At 44.9% G+C, this 24,165-nt stretch overlaps 1 protein-coding gene across 2 annotated transcripts in view; it reads left to right on the top strand.

Annotated features, from left to right (window-relative positions):
* The window catches only part of GPLD1 (glycosylphosphatidylinositol specific phospholipase D1), a 62,010-nt gene that overhangs the window by 21,409 nt on the left and 16,436 nt on the right, over positions 1–24,165 (top strand). For both annotated transcript variants that reach the window (XM_004043340.5, XM_055390355.2), the window contains 13 exons: positions 240–347; positions 575–602; positions 695–834; positions 4,696–4,761; positions 7,075–7,195; positions 10,843–10,982; positions 13,277–13,463; positions 17,584–17,694; positions 19,272–19,346; positions 19,447–19,603; positions 20,498–20,639; positions 21,650–21,755; positions 21,842–21,935. In XM_004043340.5, the coding sequence (XP_004043388.1) occupies positions 240–347; positions 575–602; positions 695–834; positions 4,696–4,761; positions 7,075–7,195; positions 10,843–10,982; positions 13,277–13,463; positions 17,584–17,694; positions 19,272–19,346; positions 19,447–19,603; positions 20,498–20,639; positions 21,650–21,755; positions 21,842–21,935 (1,475 nt within the window). The remainder of the gene's footprint in view (positions 1–239; positions 348–574; positions 603–694; positions 835–4,695; positions 4,762–7,074; positions 7,196–10,842; positions 10,983–13,276; positions 13,464–17,583; positions 17,695–19,271; positions 19,347–19,446; positions 19,604–20,497; positions 20,640–21,649; positions 21,756–21,841; positions 21,936–24,165) is intronic.

Here is a 24,165-nt window from a genome sequence, read left to right as displayed (position 1 = left end):
TCATTGGGCCAATTATTTAACTTTTCTGTGCCTTAATCATTTCTTCTTATGTAAAACGGGAATATGATAGTACTAACCACCTGAGGTCATTGCTAGGATTAAATAACTAGTGCATGTAAAGACTTTTACATGGTGCCTGGCACAAAATAATCACGGAATAACTGGGAGCTGCTGCTGCTGTTGTTACTATTTTCAGCTTCAGAATCAAAACAACTCTTACTTTATTCTGCATTTTTTAGGTATGTGCCAGTCAAAGATCTACTGGGAATTTATGAGAAACTGTATGGTCGAAAAGTCATCACCGAAAATGTAATCGTTGATTGTTCACATATCCAGTTCTTAGAAATGTAAGTGTAACTCAGAGGACAATTTGCAACTGATTTTGTTGTGACTTCCTTTGCACAGTTTTTATTTTTTTGTTTCCTGAGACTGGATTTTGGATTTATGGATTCTGCTTATTCAAAGGCAGTTGCGTGACGGTAGAAAAGGGTGGATGGAACTTTTTCTTCATTATTTGCTTCATTTCTCTGTTACAAACTGCAACTCACAGCCAAAATTATTGTTTATGTTGCAGGTACGGTGAGATGCTAGCTGTTTCCAAGGTAAAGGCGTCATTCTTCCAAATCTTAAAGGATTATAAAGATACCAGGAATAGTACCATATTCATTTTATTTTTTCTTTCTCTCTGCCATAGTTATATCCCACTTACTCTACAAAGTCCCCGTTTTTGGTGGAACAATTCCAAGAGTATTTTCTTGGAGGACTGGATGATATGGCATTTTGGTCCACTAATATTTACCATCTAACAAGCTTCATGTTGGAGAATGGGACCAGGTGAATTCATATTGCATTTCTATTACCAATCACTCCCTGCCTTTTTACCCCATCCCCCAACATAACTCTCAGGTTTTTCAACTGATCACATAAAAACAAAACAATCTCATGAAGTGCTTTTCTAACCTATTCAAAGAGGGAAAGAATGGAAACTCAGTGATCTTATAAACTCGACTGGTTCCCATCCAGTTGGCTTGGTTGATGCTGCTCGTGTTTTAGAAATAGACAGTTATTGCAATATTTGGGGTCTGTGAGAAATGGCTCAGCCAGGCAGGAATCAGCCTCCACAGGTGGTGCTCCATTTGTTTCTTTCTTTTTATTTTGAGACAGAGTCTTGCTCTGTTGCTCAGGCTGGAGTACAGTGGCACGATCTCGGCTTCACTGCAACCTCTGCCTCCTGGGTTCAAGGGAGTCTCGTGCCTCAGCCTCCCAATCAGCTGGGACTACAGGTGTGCACCACCATCCCTGGCTAATTTTTTTGTATTTTTAGTAGAGATCGGGTTTCGCCATATTGACCAGGCTGGCCTGAAACTCTTGGCCTCAAGTGATCCACCTGCCTTGGTCTCCCAAAGTGCTGGGATTACAGGCATGAGCCACTGCACCCAGCCTCCATCTGTTTCTTTTGGGAAAACCCATGCTGGGGGCTGGAGTGCCAGGTCTCCACAGGTCCCAGAGTGGCTGTGTTCTTGCTGTGGTGACACACCTCTCCACCCTGACTACACTCTCAGGGTTTGAGGGTGTCAAAGAATACCTCACCTAATACTAAAAAAACAGAAGCCAATAGAGCTATAGCTACATGCCCCGACACACACTCCAACGTAAAATGAGAAATAAATGCATTTGTAAAACATTCTGTTGAAATTTGACATCTATCCCAGATGGGACAGCTGCTGAACCTCCAGTTCCTTTTCTTCTCCTAAGCATGCTCAGGACAAGAATTAATCAGAAACTCAGCCGAAATATAGATAAGGTAGACTGTGATTGTCCCCACTTCTAGCTGTAGTAGATCATTAGACTCTCACAGAGTCTTACACTACCCCTAGATCAGAGGGAGCCAAGGCTCTTCTGATAACCCATTTCTTTCTTTTTCTTTTTTTTTTTTAAGAGCACATGTGTTTTTGTTTTTTGTTTTTGAGATGGGGTCTTGTTCTGTCACCCAGGCTGGAGTGCAGTGGCATCATCTCAGCTCTCTACAACCTCCACCTCCTGGGCTCAAGTGATTCTTGTGCCTCAGCCTCGAGTACCTGGGACCACAGGCTCACACCACTGCACCAGGCTAATTGTTTGTATTTTTGGTAGAGATGGGGTTTTACCATGTTGCCCAGGCTGGTCTCTACCTCCTGAGATCCAAGTGATCCACCCGCCTCAGACTCCCAAAGTGCTGGGATTACAGGCATGAGCCACCATGCGTGGCCGGAAAACCCATTTCTTTTTCTTTTCTTTCCTTTTTTTTTTTTTTTGAGACAGAGTCTTGCTCTGTTGCCCAGGCTAGAGTGCAGTGGTGCAATCTCGGCTCACTGCAACCTCCACCTCCTGGGTTCAAGCAATTCTCCTGCCTCAGCTTCCCGAGTAGTTATGACTACAGGTACTCACCACTACACCTGGCTAATTTTTGTATTTTTTGTAGACAGAGTTTTGCCATGTTGGTTGGCCAGGCTGGTCTCGATCTCCTGACCTCAAGTGATCCACCCACCTCTGTCTCCCAAAGTGCTGAGATTACAGGCGTGAGCCACCACGCCTGGCCCAGAGAACCCATTTCTGATCATGCTGTTGGACGTGCAGCCTCTCCCCACTACTGACCTGAACCGGGTTGAGATGTGGGTGTGGCTAGGAAGCACAGGGCAGCCCCCGAATCGGGGAAAGGGCAGAGCGGGAAGCTTAGGCTGTACCACCAGCAGTGGGAAAGAGGGTTCTCTGGGCGGGACCTGTGCCTGGGAGACTGTTCCAGGTCAGGATCATAGCAGAGTTGGCTGTTTATAAGTTGGAATGGCCTACAGAATGTAGATCCAGAATATTATACTGGGTGATGTTCCTTTACCCTTATAAACATTTGCTAGTACCCAAACAGTGTTAACCATAATTATATATTGTGTTGATTTGAAACAAAATTCCCTTTGATGACAAATTTGACCTTAGCTTGGTACATAATAAACTTGTTTTTAACACTCAGTGAGTAACAATTTGGCAGGGATAGCAATCTCATATGAGTGCCACTTTTAATAGTGAAATAAACCTCAACTAAAATCCCCAAGCTCTCCCGTGGACGTGGGTTTTTAGGTGCATACTGCCGTGGTTGTACAGAATTTAAGAGATCTGCCACTCACTACTGAATTATCTGGAACAAGTTGCTAAACCTTCCAAAATCTTATTTCCTCACCTATAAAATTGGGACAGCAATACTATTTTTACCATAGGATTTTTGTGAGGAGTAAATTAGATCAGTCATGTAAAGGGTTTAGCATAGAGTAAGCACTTACTAAGTATTGGTTACTATTATTATTAGAAGGAAGCAAAGTTTGTATTGGAAGGACTCATAACATATGGGCATGTTTGAGTGATTGACCTGCACTTACTTGTTTTATATAATCCAAACTGGAAAACATTTTTTGGTGTTCATTTTTGGTTTGGTTCTCCAAATAGCTAAGGAAAGATAGCTGGACCTTATTCTTTCGTTAGGAAAAGATAATTGAGAAAGAACATATTTCTTGTCTCTTGATCCCTGTCCCAATTTGCCAAGGTATAAAATTCCATGAGTTGATTGCTTCTTTGCATACATATACAAAGAAAGATTCATCAGAATTTATGAAAATGTATGGGAAATTCAGAGAAGTCTCCAAAAAGAGACAACACAAAAAAATTCATAACAGAAAGGAAAACATAAATATGTTCATAGTAACAGGCATTTCCCAGCTTACTAAGACAGGTTATCTTCCAAAGCTCATTTATGTTATTTGGTATATTTTCCTTAAAAAAGCAATGAAGTAGTGGTAGTTACATTGCCGAGAACTCTACTCACCTCAAACTCTATTTGAAAGTATAGTGCTAATGCTATAAGGCTGCCTTTTGTGTCCTGTGGTGGAGAAGAAAAGGTCCAAAGAGAGAACCTTTTCCTCAGCTCAAACCTGGCCAGAGAAATGTTTTGGTAGGAAGAGTTTGCCTTCAGCTTTTTCCCACCTCCTTTTTGGAATTCCTTTTTCAGCAACTAATTCTCTTCACCCCTACACTCCACATTACTTTTGTATTGTACCCCAGCCTCCCTCAGTGACCTCCATACAAATCTTAAGATAGTCTTCATTCCAGAATACTCTTCTTATATTAATACCTGCTTCCTCAGTGCTTCTGTTCAGTGTTGGGGGAAAGTCTCTATTGGGAAGAGTTTATCTCTTATGTTCTCAGAGGCTTTTTCACTTGTAAAAGGGGATCCTTCATTAGCTATTTAATTATTGAAATTATGGAATTTTTTTTAAAGAAATGAAATTGAGAAATTCAGACACATATAGGCATAAATGTGTGTAATTGGGCAGAAGGTGACATAATTGGTAACCAGTTTTGATAACACTCTCAAATTCTGAGACGTTTCGTGTTAGCATGGAACAGCTCAGCAGGTGGAGCGGGGAGGGAAGAGGAAGGCTGAGTCTGGGGTGACTGGCAGCATGAGCCTTCCTGGATTACCATGATAGTGACAACCGTCAGCCTACCCACCCTCTCTGGGAGAACATGGGCTCTTAATTGGTCCTGTATGGCTAGGTAATGAACACTTTAAGCCTTTGGGAGATGATTGAAGCGCACTACCGATTCTCGGTAAAATTCATGCTTGTGAAGAAGTAGACAAATGCCTAACTCATTTGACTGTTTCCTCAGTGACTGCAACCTGCCTGAGAACCCTCTGTTCATTGCATGTGGCGGCCAGCAAAACCACACCCAGGGGTAAGTGGACTCCAAAATTGTTCATAGAAAAAGTACATCTCACCTGGAGGAGATGCCCTACAGAGGTTGAGAACACGGGATCTGTTGAGAGACAGCTGTAGGTTCAAATTCCAGATTTGTCACTTGCAGCTGTGTGATTTTTAAACAAGCTGCTTGATTTTTGGAGCTATAGCTTCCTCCTTTTGCAAAATGGAAAAAGCACATCAACACTCCCAGAATTATGGTGTGGATGACATGCAGTGGTGGATGTAAAGCAATTAGCACATGTTGGGTTGCTCATTAAATGGTAGTTAGTAGCTGGGCACAGTGGCTCATACATGTAATCCTAGCACTCTGGGAGGCTGAGGCAGGAGGATCCCTTAAGTCCAGGAGTTCAGGACCAGCCTCAGCAACATAGTGAGACCCCTGTATCTACAAAAAATGAACAAAATTAGCTGGGTATGGTGGTGTGTGCCTGTAGTCCCAGCTACTTGGGAGGCTGAGGCGGGAGGATTGCTTGAGCCTAGGAGTTCGAGGCTGCAGTGAGCTGAGATCAGGCCAGTACACTCCAGTCTAGGCAACAGAGTGAGATCCTGTCTCAAAAAAAGAAAGAAGAAATGTAGTTAGTATTATTGTAACTATCAATATTATTGTCTTACTCATAAACTTCACCCAGATTTTACGTGAAAATTTATTTATTGATGAGACAGTGTCGGGAGAAGCCCTCAGTGTTAAGGGCCAGAGGCCTGGTTTGTATTTTAAGAAATGATATTTTCTGCTGGAGTCAGGTACCAACCAACAGTCATTTATGCATTCATTTAATAAGTTATTAATATTACAAATATGTGTATATTAATAAAATAGAACAAAATGACACAAATAATAAAATATCATTTATTAATCAGTAGGTGCCAGGAACTGGTTCAGGCACTAGAGATATCATTGTGAACAAGACAGAAACAGTTCCTGCTCTCAGGTATATGGCCTGGCAGGTAGATGGGCACTAAACAAGTAATTGTGGACATTGTTAAGTGTTAGGAAGAAAAAATGCAAGGTGCTCTGGGGATTTGCAGGCATCCTGGCCTGGGCACAGGAGGGTTCTCCTTGAAGAAATGATGGCTTAACAGATATTTAAGTGTCAGGAATTAAAAATGCAGGGTGCTCTGGGGATTTGCAACAGAGCATCCTGACCCTGGGCACAAAAGAGCTCTCCTTGAAGAAGTGATGGCTTAACCGGGATATTTAAGGATGATCAAGAGTGAGATACTCAAAAATAGAGTATTGCAATGATAAAGGTACTGAGAGGAATGATCTTAGCACTTTGGAAGAATGAAAATTACACAGAAAGTGTTCAGTGAAGTCCTCGTTGTATTTGAATTGGGTAACTTTTTTTTTTTTTTTTTTTCCTAGCAAACCATTCCTTCAACATACTTTGTTGTTGTTTAATCACATTGAGCACCTTTTGATTAGGCTTGCAATCTTTCTTGGGGTTGCCAGAACCCTGACACTAGTTGGTGTCATGCCCAGGGCCCCATCACTTACGGCTGTTGTCCACTCCCTACTTCAGTCATTTCTGAAGCCTCTCTGGCTCCCTGAGTCATCTGCTTTTTGGCTGGTTGACATCTTTGAATGTGAAAATGTATTTTTATTGTATAATTAATTTTAGCATGTCTTTGAAGATAAATCAGTATGCTGGCCGGGCGTGATGGCTCACACCTGTAATTCCAGCACTTTGGGAGACCGAGGCAGGTGGATCACCTGAGCTCAGGAGTTCGAGCCCAGCCTGGCCAACATAGTGAAACTCCATCTCTACTAAAAATACAAAAAAATTAGCTGGGTGTGGTGGTGCATGCCTGTAGTTCCAGGCTACTCAGGAGGCTGAGACAGGAGAATTGCTTGAACCCAGGAGGCGAAGGTTGCAATAAGCCGAGATCATGCTACTGCACTCCAGCCTAGGTGACAGAGCAAGACTCCGTCTCAAAAAAAAAAAAAAAAAATCGGTATGCTTGCATACCAGTTTCCCCACCAGCTGATACCTGTTGCTAAATTTTTTCATAATCTGGAAAGAATTGAAGCCTTTTACTCCTACCATAGAGCTCTGATATTATAGGAAATATGTTTTATAAGGATAGGCTTTTAAGCCTTAGAAATGTGTTTACTAAAAGATTTTGTGAAATGAAGGTTTTTCTAAAACTTTCTGTGTTGCTCCTTCAGCCTTCTGACGTTAAAATTTTGTGGTCTTTTAACCTGTGATTTGACTATATTCTTCAACTCAGTTTTACAGGGGATTGTTTTCTCAGTCGTAACCAGTTTATTCCTCTTTCTCTTCAACAGCTCGAAAATGCAGAAAAATGATTTTCACAGAAATTTGACTACATCCCTAACTGAAAGTATTGACAGGAATATAAACTATACTGAAAGAGGAGTGTTCTTTAGTGTAAATTCCTGGACCCCGGTAAGAATTTTCTGCTCTAAGTTGAGAAAGAGGAATACTGCTTCTTGAGATACCTTGTTTCGCTGAGTCCCTGGGTATTTATTTGTCCATTGAAATTTACCTGTGGTGGGATGTGGTGGCTGGGAGGCTGAGTTGAGAGGATCCCTTGAGTCCAGGAGTTTGAGACCTGTCTGGGCAACATAGCAAGACCTTGTCTCTATAAAAAATAAATAAATTAGCTGGGTGTGATGGCTGTGCCTGTTGTCACAGCTACTTGGGAGGCTAAGGCAGGAGGATTGCTTGAGCCCAGGAGTTCAAGGCTACAGTGAGCTATGATCATGCCAGTGCACTCCAGCCTGGGCCTAAGCATGTGCCAGGCTGGCAAATACTCTTGGCATCCATATGTGGTTTGTTCTGGAGATGCCCTGAGTCTGCACCTCAGTGGTCTCTGTCAAGTCAAGATGACCCTGGGCACCCAGGCCAATCCTTCTTTGGACTTAGTCCCAAAGGCGTTCACAATGTTGAAGGCTCACTGTGCATAGCCCCATTGTGTATGAAATTAATCAATGAAGTTAGCTGTTAAGTGAAGACACTCTACTGGGGGATATAAAATGAAAGACAAATGAACTCTGACCCTTAAAAAATTTCAGTCTGAAAGGAGTGACAAATACAAAAATAACCATTATGTGAGTAGATTGCAACACATACCATGGTGCGGTAAGTGCATCATTAGATAGTAGGGAGAATGGGCGTGGTGGCTCACGCCTGTAATCCCAGCACTTTAAGTGGCCGAGGCAGGTGGATTGCTTGAGCTCAGGAGTTTGAGACTAGCCTGGGTAACATAATGAGACCCTGTCTCTACAAAAAATTAACAAAAAATCAGCTGGGCATGGTAGTGTGCACTTGTAGTCCCAGCTCTTCGGGAGGCTGAGGTGGGAGGACTGCTTGTTCCTGGAAGGCAGAGGTTGCAGTGAGCTGAGGTTGCACCACTGCACTCCAGCCTGGGTGCTAGAGTGACACCCTGTCTCAAAAAACAAAACAAAACAAAATAGCAGGGAGAAAAGCTTCACCTTGGAGGCCATCAGACAGAGAAGGCTTCCTGGAGGAGGGGACATTCAAGTTAGGTCTTGGACAGTAGATAGTATTTCATCAGTGAGAGTACATTTCTGTTAGTGGGTTGGGAAAGTTTCAGGTGTTGGGAAATCTGAGTAGTCGTATTTGCCTGGAGCACAGGACAAGGAATATGAGTTACTGTGAGAGGCTTAGGAAGCTAAGTAGGCATTGGATTGTAGTGGGCTCTTAATGTCAGAAGGGTTTGGACAACTTTGTGAATGGGGTCTCTGGGAATTGCGGAAGGGCCTAGTTTAGGTTTAATGCACTGCTGTCACTGCCTTAAAATTCTTAACAATTTTTTTTTTTTTTGAAACAGAGTCTTGCTCTGTCACCTGAGCTAGAGTGCAGTGGTACCACCTCAGCTCACTGTAACCTCTGCCTCCCGGGTTCAAGCAATTCCCTGCCTCAGCCTCCTGAGTAGCTGGGATTACAGGCACCCGCCACCATGCCCAGCTACTTTTTGTATTTTTAGTAGAGACGGGGTTTCACCATGTTGGCCAGGCTGGTCTTGAACTCCTGACTTTAGGTAATCCGCCCACCTGGGCCTCCCAAAGTGCTGGGATTACAGGCGTGAGCCACCGCACCCGGCTTTAACAATTTTTTTAACAAAAGGCTGCATGTTTTAATTTTGCCCTGGCCTCCTTAAATTATGTAGCTGGTCCCGGACTGGGGAGGGGAACCTCTATCAAAGCACATGTCATTTTGTCTTGTCATATTTGGATTTTCTCCTTTGCAAAAAAATGAATTGTCTAAGGAGGGACTTTATGTTCCCAGTGTCTGTTGTGGTACCTGGCATATAGTAGGAGCTGATTAATTGCTTCCTGGATGAATGAGCAGGTCAGAGCTAGGCTTTAGGATGAAGCAATCTATGCATGGCCTGCCAGTGAGATTAGAATGGGCAAAGCAGAAGGCATACTCGTGCCTGAAAGAACCTCAGACCCTGTGCTTTTGCAGAACCTGAGCCATCTGGGCTGCCTTCATGCTCTGAGCCAACTGTGCTCTGCTTTGGAGCAGACCTAGGAAGTCTTGTTTGGTCTCATGTCACACTTGGGCAGACTTAGAGTTGTGTCCCCTTAACTTGGATGGATCTAGTATCTGGCCAGCTTGTTCAGGGCCACTCTAGTTTGTGTTTTTTGTCTCTGCAGTAACCATATTAAGAACGATTCAGCATCCCAAGCTGAGGGGCTTGTTGTCCCCCAAATTCTGTGGCGTACGGCTCCTAGCATTCTGCATGTGACCTCCCGTGCCTGCCTGGCAGCAAATACAGCCGCGTCTCAGCTTGGGTGTGGTTTGGAGGATATCTTTTTTTTTTTTTTTGAGATGGAGTCTTGCTCTGTCACCCAGGCTAGCGTGCAGTGGCACGATCTCAGCTCACTGCAACCTCCATCTCCCAGGTTCAAGCGATTTTCCTGCCTCAGCCTCCCAAGTAGCTGGGACTACAGGTGCCCGCCACCACTCCCAGCTAATTTTTAGTAGAGACGGGGTTTCACTATATTGGCCAGGCTGGTCTCGAACTCCTGACCTTGTGATCCGCCCACCTTGACCTCCCAAAGTGCTAGGATTATAGGTGTGAGCCACCGTGCCTGGCCGGTCTGGAGGATATCTTTGGCATCCTGTTGTTCCAGTTTATTTGTTTGTTAATATATATACACATATACAAATACAATTAAAGTTCTGGATTGAAAGGACTTGTTCTTTTTGTTGTTGTTGTTGAGACAGAGTCTCATTCTGTTGCTCAGGCTGGAGTGCAATGGTGAGATCTCAGCTCACTGCAGCCTCAACCTCCTGGGTGCAGGTGATCCTCCCATTTCAGCCTCCCAAGTAGCAGGGATTACAGGCACGCTCCACCACACTCGGCTAATTTTTTGTATTTTTTGTTGAGATGGGGTTTCTCCATGTTGCCCAGGCTGGTCTCAAACTCCTGGGCTCAAGTGATCCTCCTGTCTCAGGCTCCTAAAGTGCTAGGATTATAGGTGTGAGCCACTGCACATGGACAGACTTATCTTTTAAAAAATTTTAGTCCACTGGGCATGGTGGCTCACGCCTGTAATCCCAGCACTTTGGGGGAGCCGAGGCACGTGGATTGCTTAAGGTCAGGAATTCGAGACCAGCCTGGCCAACATGGTGAGACCCCATCTCTACTAAAATACAAAAATTAGCTGGGTGTGGTGGCGAGCACCTGTAATCCCAGCTACTAGGGAGGCTGAGGCAGGAGAATTGCTTGAACCCAGGGGGCGGAGGTTGCAATGAGTTGAGATCGTGCCACTGCACTCCAGCCTGGCGACAGAGCGATAACTCTTTCTACCCATGCTGGTCCTAACCTCTTGGGCTGTAACTCTACCATCCCTCAGCATAAGTTGGGGGTATGATTTCACTATCCTAATTGCCTGTCCTAAGTGATCTTACTTGCTGATAGGACCTAATGTTTTATTTTATTGTTTAGCACTTCTAAAAACTCATTTCCTTTACACAAGTCGAATACTTTGGACAGGAAACAGTAGCTTTGTTGATTATGCTACGTGTCTTTACTGTCTATAATGATTCTTTTATTTCAGGATTCCATGTCCTTTATCTACAAGGCTTTGGAAAGGAACATAAGGACAATGTTCATAGGTGGCTCTCAGTTGTCACAAAAGCACGTCTCCAGCCCCTTAGCATCTTACTTCTTGTCATTTCCTTATGCGAGGCTTGGCTGGTACGTATAAGTTTATCTAACTTGTGAATGTTTTCTTCAGTATTAATTTTATTCAGTCATTCTGCAACTGTTTTTTATTTCATTTTATTTTATTTTATTTTTGAGACAGAGTCTCACTTGTCACCCAGGCTGGAGTACAGTGGCTTGATCTTGGCTCACTGCAACCTCTGCCTCCCAGGTTCAAGTGATTCTCTGCCTCAGCTTCCCAGTAGCTGGGGTTACAGGTGCGCGCCACCATGCCTGGCTAATTTTTATATTTTTAGTAGAGACAAGGTTTCACCATGTTGACCAGGCTGATGTCGAACTTCTGGGCTCAAGTGATCTTCCTTCCTCGGCCTCCCAAAGTCCTGGGATTGCAGCTGTGAGCCACTGTGCCCAGCCCTCTGCAACTGTTTTAAATGGTGCTTGTTAGCACCTTGCTTGTCAATGAATTCATCATCAACAAAAGCATTAATTTATTTGATTAAAAAAATTTTTTTTCTGTACTAGAGTTGGGGTCTTGCTATGTTGCCCAGGCTGGTCTCAAACTCCTGGGCTTAAGCGATCCACCTGCCTCAGCCCCCCAAAGTGCTGGGATTACAAGCATGAGCCACTGCACCTGGCCAAAAGCATTAATTTAATGGTTAAGTTATTGTAACAATGAAATGATCTCCTTACACTTGGTCAAATATGTTTAAATACAAGGAACTTTCGGTTTACTAAATAATCACAACGATAAAGGATTATTTCATGGAATTTTTGTAAAGCTCTGATGTTCTTGGAGATAAATTCTTACAGATTTCTTTTGTAATCTAGTCACATCAGGAGGATATAAGCAGATAGCTGTTATAGTGATTTAAATATTGTAACTTCATACGGTAAAAGCTGGTATACCATGACAGTTTTATAAAGAGAATGTTAGGAATTCCTCTAATTTTAAAATTCAACCAAAAGTAAGCCCCCAAAATAAATAAAAAACAAAACAAAACAACAACAACATACAAAACTAACCCCAAGTATATAAAAGTGACTATTTTCTGGAAGTTTGGATGAAGGCTTTTTAAAAAAATCATACTCCTTAATTCCAAAGGGCATTGCATTTCCTTGGCACAATTTCCTGACAGTCCTTCCTTTCAGGGCTTCTGTGCATTCAGCTCTAGTGCAGGAGATGGGGAGGTGAATGCTGTCTTTACTGGTCGTTCACTTGTGTGTATGGCTACCTCCCTGAAAGATCCAAAAGGCCTCCTGCTGGGCTGGCAGCTACATAAGCACAGCCAGCCACAGGGGCATCCCTAGGGCCATTACTGGCCAGCATTGAGCCTCCAAAGTGCAGAGAACAGCAACGGGTCCACTGGAGTGTCTGTCCCTCCCACCAGGTATCACAGCCTTAAACAACTGCTCTTGACTTTTTCCTTTGTTCTGCCGTTTGTTCTGATTTCGGCTCACTGGGTTCTCTGCCTCCCGGGTTCAAGTGATTCTCCTGCCTCAGCCTCCAAAGTAGCTGGGATTACAGGTGCCTGCCACCATACCCAGCTAATTTTTGTATTTTTAGTAGAGACAGCGTTTCACCGTCTTGGCCAGGCTGGTCTCGAACTCCTGATCTCAGGTGATCCACCTGCCTTGGCCTCCCAAAGTGCTGGGATTACAGGCGTGAGCCACCATGCTCGGCCTGCCATTTGTTCTTTATGTGGTGATAAGCACTAGAATAAACAAATGACTTTTGGTCTTTCCAGCCCCAGTAGTGACACTTGAACCTTTGACTTGGTTTATCCAGCTCTGTAACTGGTGGCTCTTGGAATCTCATCTAGGAGCCTCTACTAAATATGTTGGACACTTGATTTGGCCCACTGCCAGGTGCCTGTGCGGCTATGGTAGAAACATAGTCTATTTCACACAAGCTTGTCTTTGATCAGATAACACATTGAAACGAATTGAGCAGATCAGAAAGTGGCCTGCTCCATTGGCTAGAGGGGCTTGGCTGGACATGAATTTCCTCTCTACTCTCAGGCAAGCCCTGGTTTTGTGTATAAGACAAGAAGCTTCGTGAGTATACTTTTCATCCTCTCAGGTTATGTAGTCCAGAAATGCTTAGAGGCCTTGATTTGTCCATTTTTATTTTATTTTTCCCCTTGAAGAATGAGACTGAATCACACTAACAGTACAACCTGAGAAGTGAATATTCACAACAGTCACGCAGGGTGGAAAAGTCAGTGAGAGAAAGTTAACGGACTGGGCTCTAGAAAGGAAAGAAGCAGGCGACAGCTTTAACCCTAGTGCTCAGTGCATACCATGGTGGGTCCCTTCACTTCCCTAAGGGCAATGACCTCAGCTGACCTCAACCAGGATGGGCACGGTGACCTTGTGGTGGGCGCACCAGGCTACAGCCGCCCCGGCCACATCCACATCGGGCGCGTGTACCTCATCTACAGCAATGACCTGGGCCTGCCGCCCGTTGACCTGGACCTGGACAAGGAGGCCCACAGGATCCTTGAAGGCTTCCAGGTGAGACACCATCTCATCCTTTCTCTTCTAGTGGTCAGTAGCTACTCTTGCATTTTGTGGCAGATTCTCCAGGATGAGTAACTAATAACAAGAATAATTACAGTAACAAACAGCTGGTGGTGTACATTTGTGAAGCACTTTTTAGTTTTAAAAGCATGTTTACATCATTTATTTTATTCTATCATTAGTCTAATACCTTCCAAAAACACACATGCTATTGAGAACTGCTTTGAGTGGCCAGTTGGGATGTGATTTCCTGATAATATAATTAATAATATAAAACCTCTTTATACACACACACACACACACGAAATGTATGTATTTATAAAACTTTGTAAGTATTTTATTTTAATTAATTAATTTATTTATTTGAGATGGAGTCTCTTGCTCTGTCACCCAGGCTGGAGTGCAGTGGTGCAATCTCTGCTCACTGCAACCTCTGCCTCCCGGGTTCAAGCAATTCTCCTGCCTCAGCCTCCCGAGTAGCTGGTACTACAGGTGCACACCACCAGGCCCAGCTAATTTTTTTTATTTTTAGTAGAGATGCAGTTTTTCCATGTTGGCCAGTCTGGTCTCAAACTCCTGACCTTAGGTGATCCACCCACCTTGGCCTCCCAAAGTGCTGGGATTACAGGCATGAGCCACTGCACCCGTCCAGAATTTTAGATTCACAGAAAAGGTATAAAGACAGTTTAAAGAGTTCCCATGTACTGTTTACTCATTTTCCCCTATGTTAACATCTTACATAATTATGGTATACTTGTCAAAAATTAAGAATAAAAACAACACTGTACATCACTATTAACTAAACGCCAGGCTTTCTTTAGATTTCCTTCTTTTGTCCTAAGTGGTTATTCATCACCTGAAAAAACCCGCAGTGACTACAAACATTCCTCGTGGAGTCCAAGCATTAATTCCTCCCGAGAGCGCTAGGGTCCTGGAAAGTTTTTCTAACATCAGAGGCTTTAGTTTTTGTAACAGCAATAAGGAGGAGCGCGGTGGGGGGTGGGGTAGACAGAGCCCTGCTACTAGTCACCAACAAGTGTGGGGCTTTTGGTGATACTGGCCTGGCACTGCATTCTCTGAGTGTCAAGTGCTAGGGGGAGGAACCCTAGACTTCCAGTCAGATCGTCGTGGTTCTTGTTCCGGGCAAGCCACTTACCCTTTCGCTGTGAAGTGAATCCTGTGAAGAGAAAATAAGATGGCACACCTGAACATGCTTGCTTTTTTTTTTTTTTTTTTTGAGAGATAGACTCTCACTCTGTTGCCCAGACTGGAGTGCAGTGGCATGATCTTGGCTCACTGCAACCTCTGCCTTCTGGGTTTAAGTTATTCTCCCATCTCAAGGTCACAAGTAGCTAGGACTACAGGCATGCACCACCATGCCCGGCTAATTTTTGTATTTTTAGTAGAGACGGGCTTTCACCATATTGGTAAGGCTGGTCTTGAACTCTTGACCTCAGGTGATCCGTCCGCCTCAGCCTCCCAAAGTGCTGGGATTGTAGGTGTGAGCCACCACGCCCAGCCATGAACACGCTTTCAAAAATAAGAAGTACAATGATTTATGATCTAGTTTAGGCTCTGATGAAAGGAGCTCTGAATCCAACATGTACAAATAAGGTGACTGGTCAGTGTGTAAGGTCACAGTCCCAGAGGGACAGCATTTTTCAGGGCCTTCTGACACCACATGAAAAATTTCCAAAATAAATGTATCTGATCTTGTTGCTTCTTACTTCTCTACAAAGCCTTTCCCCGACAGACTGTTGTGTAAAGTGTAAACCTTTGGGCACATATAGACAGGGAATAAGAGAGGCAGCTGCTTCCTGTGGCTGCTAAACTCTCTCAAAGACCACTTGGGTGAGAAAGGAAATGGCTCCATGCCCTCCTCCCCTAGTGACCTTTGATAATTTCAAAGATGGCAAGATAAAGGCATGGACGAAGGATGGAAATCCTGCCCTCAGGCCCTGACTGCAGTGAGCATCTCTGTGTCCTCATTGATACAATGAAGGTTTATGGTAGGAAACTCAAGGCCTGGCCTGCTTTAAAATTCTGCGCTCCTCTCGGAATGACTGGCTGGCCCGTAGGAGGGCCGGATGGTGCAGCTGATAGTGATAAAATGAACCAGTCCTCAGCTGGCAGAGCCATGAGTTATTGGTTCCCACCCTGCCCTAGCGTGTTTTGTGTCCCTAAGCAACCTTATCTTGTTTATCAAGTTTCTGCCTTACAGAAAGGGGCAGCGCTTATAGATGCCACTGCACACGGGTGTGGAGAGATTACCTAATAAATAATGGACGTGGGTCCTTCAGCATGTGTGTTATGTGGCAAGCACCACTGTGTGAAAGGCCATTCATTGTTATGTAAGTTGTGAAAGAATTGGAGAACCTGGCTGGGCGCGGTGGCTCATGCCTATAATCCCAGCACTTTGGGAGGCCAAGGCGGGCAGATCCTGAGGTCAAGAGATCAAGACCAGCCTGATCAACGTGGTGAAATCCCGTCTCTACTAAAAATACAAAATTAGCCAGATGTGGTGGCATATGCCTGTAATCCCAGCTACTCGGGAGGCTGAGGCAGGAGAATCGTTTGAACCCAGGAGGCGGGGGTTGCGGTGAGCCAAGATCACACTATTGCACTCTAGCCTGGGCAACAAGAGCGAAACTCCATCTCAAAAACAAAAAACAAAAAAGAGAAAGAATTGGAAAACCCAGTGAATTACTTTCAGGTCTAGGCTGATTCCAGACGGTAGGATAAGAAAGATCTAGAAAGTCCACTTTGGAAAAAAAAGTCTGAAGAGATTGAGTTTTCCATCTGTACACTGTTAAAGTGAGGATGCTAACAGTTCCTACCTTAATCCATTTACAGTGCTTAGAACAATATCTACACAGTCCTACAGGACTTTCTGCACTGATAGGAATGTTCTGTAGCTGTGCTGTCCAGTGCGGGAGACATAAAACACAGGCTTTGAACATTTGAAATGTGGCTATTGCAACTGAAAAACTGAATTTTTATTATTTATTTATTTATTTATTTATTCTGTTTGTTTGTTTGTTTTGAGATGGAGTTTCACTTTTCTTGCCCAGGCTGGAGCAGTGGCATGATCTCGGCTCACTGCAACCTCTGCCTCCCAGGTTCAAACAATTCTCCTGCCTCAGCCTCCCGAGTAGCTGGAATTACAGGTGCCCACCACCACACCTGGCTAATTTTTGTATTTTTAGTAGACATGAGGTTTGGCCATGTTGGCCGGGCTGGTCTCAAACTCCTCAGGTGATCTGCTCGCCTCGGACTCCCAAAGTGCTGGGATTACAGGCATAAGCCACTGTGCCAGGGTAGAAACTGAATTTTTGATTCTATTTAATGTTAATTACTTTAAGTTTAAATGTAACAGCCCTATTTGGCTAGGGGCTACCATCTTGGTCAGCATGGCTCTAGAACATCCCGAGTATTCAACAAATGTTAGCTATTGTTGCTGACGTTATATGATTATTATTTTAGATACTTTCTTTTTTGTTTGTTCGTTTTTTTGAGATGGAGTCTCGCTGTGTTGCCTAGGCTGGAGTGCAGTGGCACGATCTTGGCTTACTGCAACCTCCGCCTCCCGGATTCAAGTGATTCTCCTGCCTCAGTCTCCAGAGTAGCTGGGATTACAGGCATGTGCCACCACACCCGGCTAATTCTTGTAGTTTTAGTACAGATGGGGTTTCACTATGATGGCCAGGCTGGTTTCGAACTCCTGACCTCAGGTTCAGGCCTCCCAAAGTACTGGGATTACAGGCGTGAGCCACCATGCCCGGCCTATTTTAGATACTTTCGAAGATAGGTTTTGTGCTTAATGTGGGTCAGAACATACACAAGGCTATTTTCTACAAATCTAGAACTCATAAGAACTGACCCTCTACTTTCTGGCATCTCTGCTTCCCCTCAAGGCAGACAGACATGCTGAAAATATACTTAGGGCAGAGCTACCTAACTGATGTGTTGCAGATATGTTACAGCTTGCTGCACCTTCGGCTTTTGGGTGGCGGGGGGCGGGGGTTGTCCCAGGCCTCTCTACTCCCTGGGGGTCAGGAGTGCTCTTTCCGAGGCCGTGGCTCAGCCCAGGGGAAGTAAACTTGTGCCTCTTCAGCCCTCAGGTCGGTTTGGCTCGGCCTTGGCTGTGTTGGACTTTAACGTGGACGGCGTGCCTGACCTGGCCGTGGGAGCTCCCTCGGTGGGCTCCGAGCAGCTCACCTACAAAGTAAGGCTGCTGCTGGGTAGGGTTGGAGGAGAATGGGGTGGCAGGGAGGGGACTCTGAGGGAGGCCAACGCTGGGATGAGCCCCTGGAGCAAAGCAGACAGCCAGTGTGTGAGACAGAGCATTTGTGAGCAGATAATCTCAGGCCCCTATGGGGTTCTTGCCGTGACCTTGAGTTACCTTGTAGCACCTGCTGCTGCCTCCCTGGCCTTATTTTGGCCCTGTGGTTTCCCAATTCCACCAGGTACTTTGCTCTTTTTTTCGTCCCCCACCATGCTGAATGCCAGTGAAGGGAGACAGAAATCCCAGCTAATCTGTAGTTTCTGGTTATCACAACAGCGAGGTGACTTCCCTGGACCTCTCCTCAAATGCTGGATCCCCGCCTGTTGCCTCCTTTCTTACTGAGGCAGAGATCCTGGACCCTGGCCCACAGGGCTTACTTGCTTCCCACAGATGCTTCCTACCATAGCAGGGACCACGCATCCGGGCACCATGTGTGACTGTGGAGGTCGAGGGCCCTCCCTTGCCGGCTGCCCTCTGCAGACTCAACTCTTGCCCCTTCCTCCTTACACTCCATTTCTAGACATGCCAGCAATCTGTCACATCCTGGACTCATCAGGCTGTCTCACTTTGCGACCTTTGCTCATACAGTTTCCTCTGCTTGAAAAGATTTTTCTCCCCTGTCTTTCTTTAGGAGTGACATGTCACTTCTTGCAGAAACTATTACCTAACTCCTGGGCGAGGCTGATACTTCCTTGTCCCCACTTAGCATCCTGTGCTTGTACCTGTTATATCCGCTTCTTCCCTGGGTATCATAATGACCTGTGTGCCAGCCTTTCAGGAGGAAAGAGATTGGTCTTATTTGTCATTGTGTACCTAGTACCTGGCTTATGATGGAAAAGAAGTGCTTGTAGAATGAATGGGGATGAAGACAGGCAAGTTATAAGAGGAACTGATTGCTAACACAGAATAAAATAGCACAGCGTGTATCCTCAGGCAGGTAAGTGGTACCGATGTGGTATGTTGGCATTCAGATGTGCCATGGGTACAACAGGCTGTGGCCCGGGGGCTTCATGGAAGAGCCTGAAACTGTGCTGGTCCTTGAAGTGGGCAAGGAGTTGAGTAAGTCATTCTGCCAGCACATGTACAATTGTGTGTGGAGGATCTTGAGTAAGACATCAGGGAGGCAAAGATATAAATGACATCATTTCTGCATTGTGGACTCTCAGTCTGATGGAAGTGACAGACTTTAAAAAAATTCCTTTCAGCCCAGCAGCAATGCACAGGATGGATTTCTGTCTGTCATTAAGCTCCCAATCATTGGGGGTGGTGATAATTTGACAAGGTCTCGCTTTAATTAAAAGTTTTTTTCGTGGACACAGGATCTCACTATGTTTTCGAGGCTGCTCTTGAACTCCTGGCCTCAAGCAATGTTCCCACTTGGGCCTCCCAAAGCACTGGGATTATAGACATCAGCCACCATACCTGGACCCAGAGTCAGTCCTTTTTATCTTCTGTTATTTAAGGTTCTTGGGTCACCACCAGAGCCTCATGTCTATCTGCTGTTTGTCCTTATCTAGGGTGCCGTGTATGTCTACTTTGGTTCCAAACAAGGAAGAATGTCTTCTTCCCCTAACATCACCATTTCTTGCCAGGTATGTTTACCACTTTAGCCAGGTGCAGAAACCTAGAACTCGCTGTATCCTAACTGCCACCAGGGCTGGGTAAAATGTGCTTTCCTGGTTTCTTCTTAAGGACATCTACTGTAACTTGGGCTGGACTCTCTTGGCTGCAGATGTGAATGGAGACAGTGAGCCCGATCTGGTCATCGGCTCCCCTTTTGCACCAGGTGGAGGGAAGCAGAAGGGAATTGTGGCTGCGTTTTATTCTGGCCCCAGCCTGAGCGACAAAGGTAGTGCCTGAGGGGGAATGGGTGAGACCATGGCTGCTCTGTGTGTCTACGACAACTTATCCTGCATAGGGGTTTATATCCTTTTTCCTTATTCCATATCATTTCACCAACATTTTCTAACAGTCTGTTACTCTTAAAGATGTGTTGGCAAGTGATGTGCATAGATTCACTGAAAATACAAAAGGTGACCCACAGTTTCTAGGTAGAGAGCCAAAGAGGGCAAATAGACTATTCCCATAGTGTCTCCATGTAAAATAGAAACACTGAGGAGGCTTTGCACCGGAGGCATCTCAGTGGTGCTCTCGACTGTCCATAGCTGTTGTTGTTGTTGTTGTTATTGTTGTTTTTTCTTTTTTTTGAGAGAGAGTCTCCCTGTGTCACCCAGGCTGGAGTGCAGTAGCATAATCTTGGCTCACTACAACCTCCACCTCCCAGGTTTAAGCAATTCTGTCTCAGCCTCCTGAGTAGCTGGGACTACAGGTGGGGACTACAGGCGCATGCCACCATACCCGGCTAATTTTTGTATTTTTAGTAGAGACGGGGTTTCATCATATTGGTCAGGCTGGTCTTGAACTCCTGACCTCCGGTGATCCACCCACCTCGACGTCCCAAAGTGCTGGGATTACAGGTGTGAGCCACCGCACCTGGCCCAGAGCCTTTTTAAATAGCATCCTCTGCTCCACAGAAGTGAGCTCTAGAAATGTATTTCTTGTATGAAGTGTGAGATTCAATGACATTGGGGTCCTGGGATCAGCATGGGGACATATAAGACCTCTGGTAAAAACTCAGCAAAATGAACCCACTTCTATTAGGCTACGAGAAGGACACTTTCTTTTCATCCCAGTAGTCCTCTCACTTAAAGTATTAGTAAAAAGGATGAGTTGTCTTCTTTAGAAAAACTGAACGTGGAGGCAGCCAACTGGACGGTGAGAGGCGAGGAAGACTTCTCCTGGTTTGGATATTCCCTTCACGGTGTCACTGTGGACAACAGAACCTTGCTGTTGGTTGGGAGCCCGACCTGGAAGAATGCCAGCAGGTGAGGCTGATGCTGGGGGCTGGGAACCATGAACACAGGGGCAGGTACCTGCTGCTGTGGAGCGCACTGAGCATGAGGCTGAGGGAAAAGGGTTAGGAAATGCTTGACTTTTGAAGGAAAAGCCAAGGCTCTGGGCAAGATTGCAAATTCTCCTCCTTAGAAATTTAAAAATACAATAGACAAGTGTATTATTTTCTCACAGTTCTGGAAGCTAGACGCCCAAGATCAAGGTTGAGGTCAGAGGGTTGGTGTCTCCTGAGGCCTCTCTCCTTGGCTTGCAGATGGCTGTCTTCCCTCTGTGTGTGTCTGTGCCCCATTCCTCACTTCTGTTTTTTCTTTTGGGAGGAGGGGGTGAGGGTTCACTCTGTTGCAAAGGGCAGAGGGCAGTGGTAACTCACTGCAGGCTCGAACTCGTCCTCCTGCCTCGGCCTCCTGAGTAGCTGGGACTACAAGTCGTGTGTGCCCATGCCTAGCTAATTTTTTTTTTTTTAATTTAAAAACATTTTTGTAGGGATGGGTTTTTGCAGTGTTGCCCAGGCTCGTCTCAAACTGGCCTCAAGTGATCCTCCTGCCTCTCCTCTTCTTTGAAAGACACCAGTCCTATTGGATCAGGATCCACCCAAATGACCTCATCTTAACTTAATCACCTCTTTAAAGACTCTGTCTTCAAATAGTCACATTCAGAGATACTGGGGGTTAGGACTTCAGTGTAGGGATCGGGGGGACCACCACTGAGCCCGTAACAGTAGGTACCCCTATATCTCTATCCCAGAGAGTCTGCTGGGAGGCCTGTCAGTTGGGAGGCAGGATGGTGGGTGTGGCACCTGGAGAGCCTGGATGTTGCCATTAACTCCAATAGTCCCCACACTTCCAGGCCTAGGGTCACAGAGACAGAGAGCCTGCTGGGAGGCCTGGATGGGGGGAGGTGCATTTCCTTTCCTTGCTCCTGAGTACCTGGCCAGCTGTCAGTCTTGTGCCCTGGCAGCTAAGCCCAGTGTGCTTCATTCTAGGCTGGGCCATTTGTTACACATCCGAGATGAGAAAAAGAGCCTTGGGAGGGTGTATGGCTACTTCCCACCAAACGGCCAAAGCTGGTTTACCATTTCTGGAGACAAGGTATGACAAGCCCTCCCCTGACAGGAGAGTGGACACTCCAAGAAAGTTTTCTCACCTATACAATATTGATTTATTGTGTCTCACAGGCAATGGGGAAACTGGGTACTTCCCTGTCCAGTGGCCAGATACTGATGAATGGGACTCTGACACAAGTGCTGCTGGTTGGAGCCCCTACGTACGGTAGGTCACACACCGTGAAACTGTGCTTCCTTTCAGTCATGTGGCTGCTTGTACACGTCGTATTGGAGGAAAGTGATGAGATCTGGAGCTGAACAGATCTAGGTTTCAATATTTCCTTTTTTCATTAATAACATTCTGTGTAACTTTGGGGAAGTTACTTAACCTCTCAGAACTTTTGTATCACCATCTACAAAACTGAAATTGTAAATACCTATTTCAGGCCGGGTGCGGTGGCTCACACCTGTAATCCCAGCACTTTGGGAGGCCAAGGTGAGAGAATCACTTGAGGTCAGCAGTTGGAGACCAGCCTGGCAACATGGAGAAACTTTGCCTCTACTAAAAATACAAAAATTAGCCAGGCGTGGTGGTGCATACCTGTAATCCCAGCTACTCGGGAGGCTGAGGCAGGAGAATCACTTGAATCTGGGAGGCAGAAGTTGCAGTAAGCCAAGATCATGCCATTGCACTCTAGCCTGGGCAACAGAGCAAGACTTCATCTCAAAAATAAAAATAAAATAAAATAAGATAAAATTTGTGTTTCAAAGGGTTGTTGAAAATGACATATGAAAGTAACTTAGTGTATTTTTAAAGCCCCCTATCCCATGGAACTTGGAGCCAGAGAAAAATTGTGTAAGTCAGTTCACTAGGAATAGGTCCACTGTGAGGACCTATCTTTTATTTTTTCTTTTTTGAGACAGTCTTGCTGTGTCGCCCAGGCTGGAGTGCAGCGGTGCGATTATGGCTTATGGCAGCCTTGACTTCCTGGGCAAAGTGAACCTTGCACCTCAGCCTCCTGAGTAGCTGCGACTACAGGCAGTCAGCCACCACATTATCTAATTTTTTATTTTTTGTAGCAAGAGGGTCTCAACATGTTGGCCAGACTGGTCTCTAACTCCTGGGCTCAAGTAATCCTCCCACCTTGGTCTCCCAAAGTGCTGGGATTACAGGCATGATCCACTGCACCCACCCCTGAAAACATACTTTATATAAACCATTATTTTGTTTACTTTATGGGAAAGATAGTCTTTAAAAAAAAAAAAAAAAACAAGAACCATTTCCTCCCAGATTATAAAGGTGAATTATGCTTATTGTGGAAACTTCTGAAAATACAAGGAAATATATAGAAGGAAAAAAAAATCACCCCTTACCCAGATATTTAAAAACTGAAGCTTATATATGATATTGTCATGCCTAATTTTTTTACTTATATCTTAAGCACATTCTCATGTTAGTAAATATTCTTCTAAAACATGACTTTTGATATCTGCATTGCATTTTTTTAATGCCAGCGTTTACTAACATCATCCTGTTGCTGGAATTGTAGGCTTGTTTCCAGTTTTACACTATTGTGAATAAGTAATTATTGAACACTCATGTACCTAGTCTTTGACTGCCTTTCTGATTAGTTTTTTGGATAGATTCCTGGAGATGGAATTACTGGAGTAGAGGTTCTAATCTTTCTAAAAGCTCTTGTTATATATCATCAAACTATTTTTCAGAAAGATTGTTGTTTCTTGCAATATGGGAAAGATTTGAATAATAAGCAGAAGTGGGTCAGACAGGCGGGGTGCAGTGGCTCACGCCTGTAATCCTAGCACTTTGGGAGGCAGAGGTGGGTGGATCAGTTGAGGTCAGGAGTTAGAGACCAGCCTGGCCAACATGGTGAAACCCTGTCTAAACCAACTAAAAATACAAAAATTAGCCAGCCATAGTGGCACGCTCCTGTAATCCCAGCTACTCCTGAGCCTGAACCACAGCAATTGCTTGAACCCTGGAGGCAGAGGTTGCACTGAGCCAAGATGACACCACTGCACTCCAGCCTGGGTGACAGAGTGAGACTCAGTCTCAAAAAAAACAAGTGGATTAGGCAAAGGAATGGCTAAATTTTTCATTAAATCGAAGACACAGCATTATAACAAAAAAAAGTGCTGACTTAGCTTTGGAATCATGTTGGAAGCCAAAAGAATGAGGGTCATGATAACTCAGTATACCACTGGAGGCTATTTGAGTAAGCAGCAAAACTGTTTCTCATAAATGCAGAATGTTGGCAAACTGACAAACTGCATCTGCCACCCAGAAGGAAAGCTGAGGGCAGTCACGCCCCAAGTGCCGTGTTGCTTGTGATTAGGCACATCTGAAGCCTGTTAATAATAATATGAACCTGTGATCAATTAAGCAGCTGACCAATCGTTACCTCCTCCTCCCTGCTTTTGCTAACCAATAAATGGGA

Source organism: Gorilla gorilla, chromosome 5 (genome assembly GCF_029281585.2).
Source record: "Gorilla gorilla gorilla isolate KB3781 chromosome 5, NHGRI_mGorGor1-v2.1_pri, whole genome shotgun sequence".
NCBI lineage: Eukaryota > Metazoa > Chordata > Mammalia > Primates > Hominidae > Gorilla > Gorilla gorilla.
The sequence above is the reverse complement of the archived record's forward strand: the minus strand, read 5'-3'. Positions and strand labels throughout refer to the sequence as shown.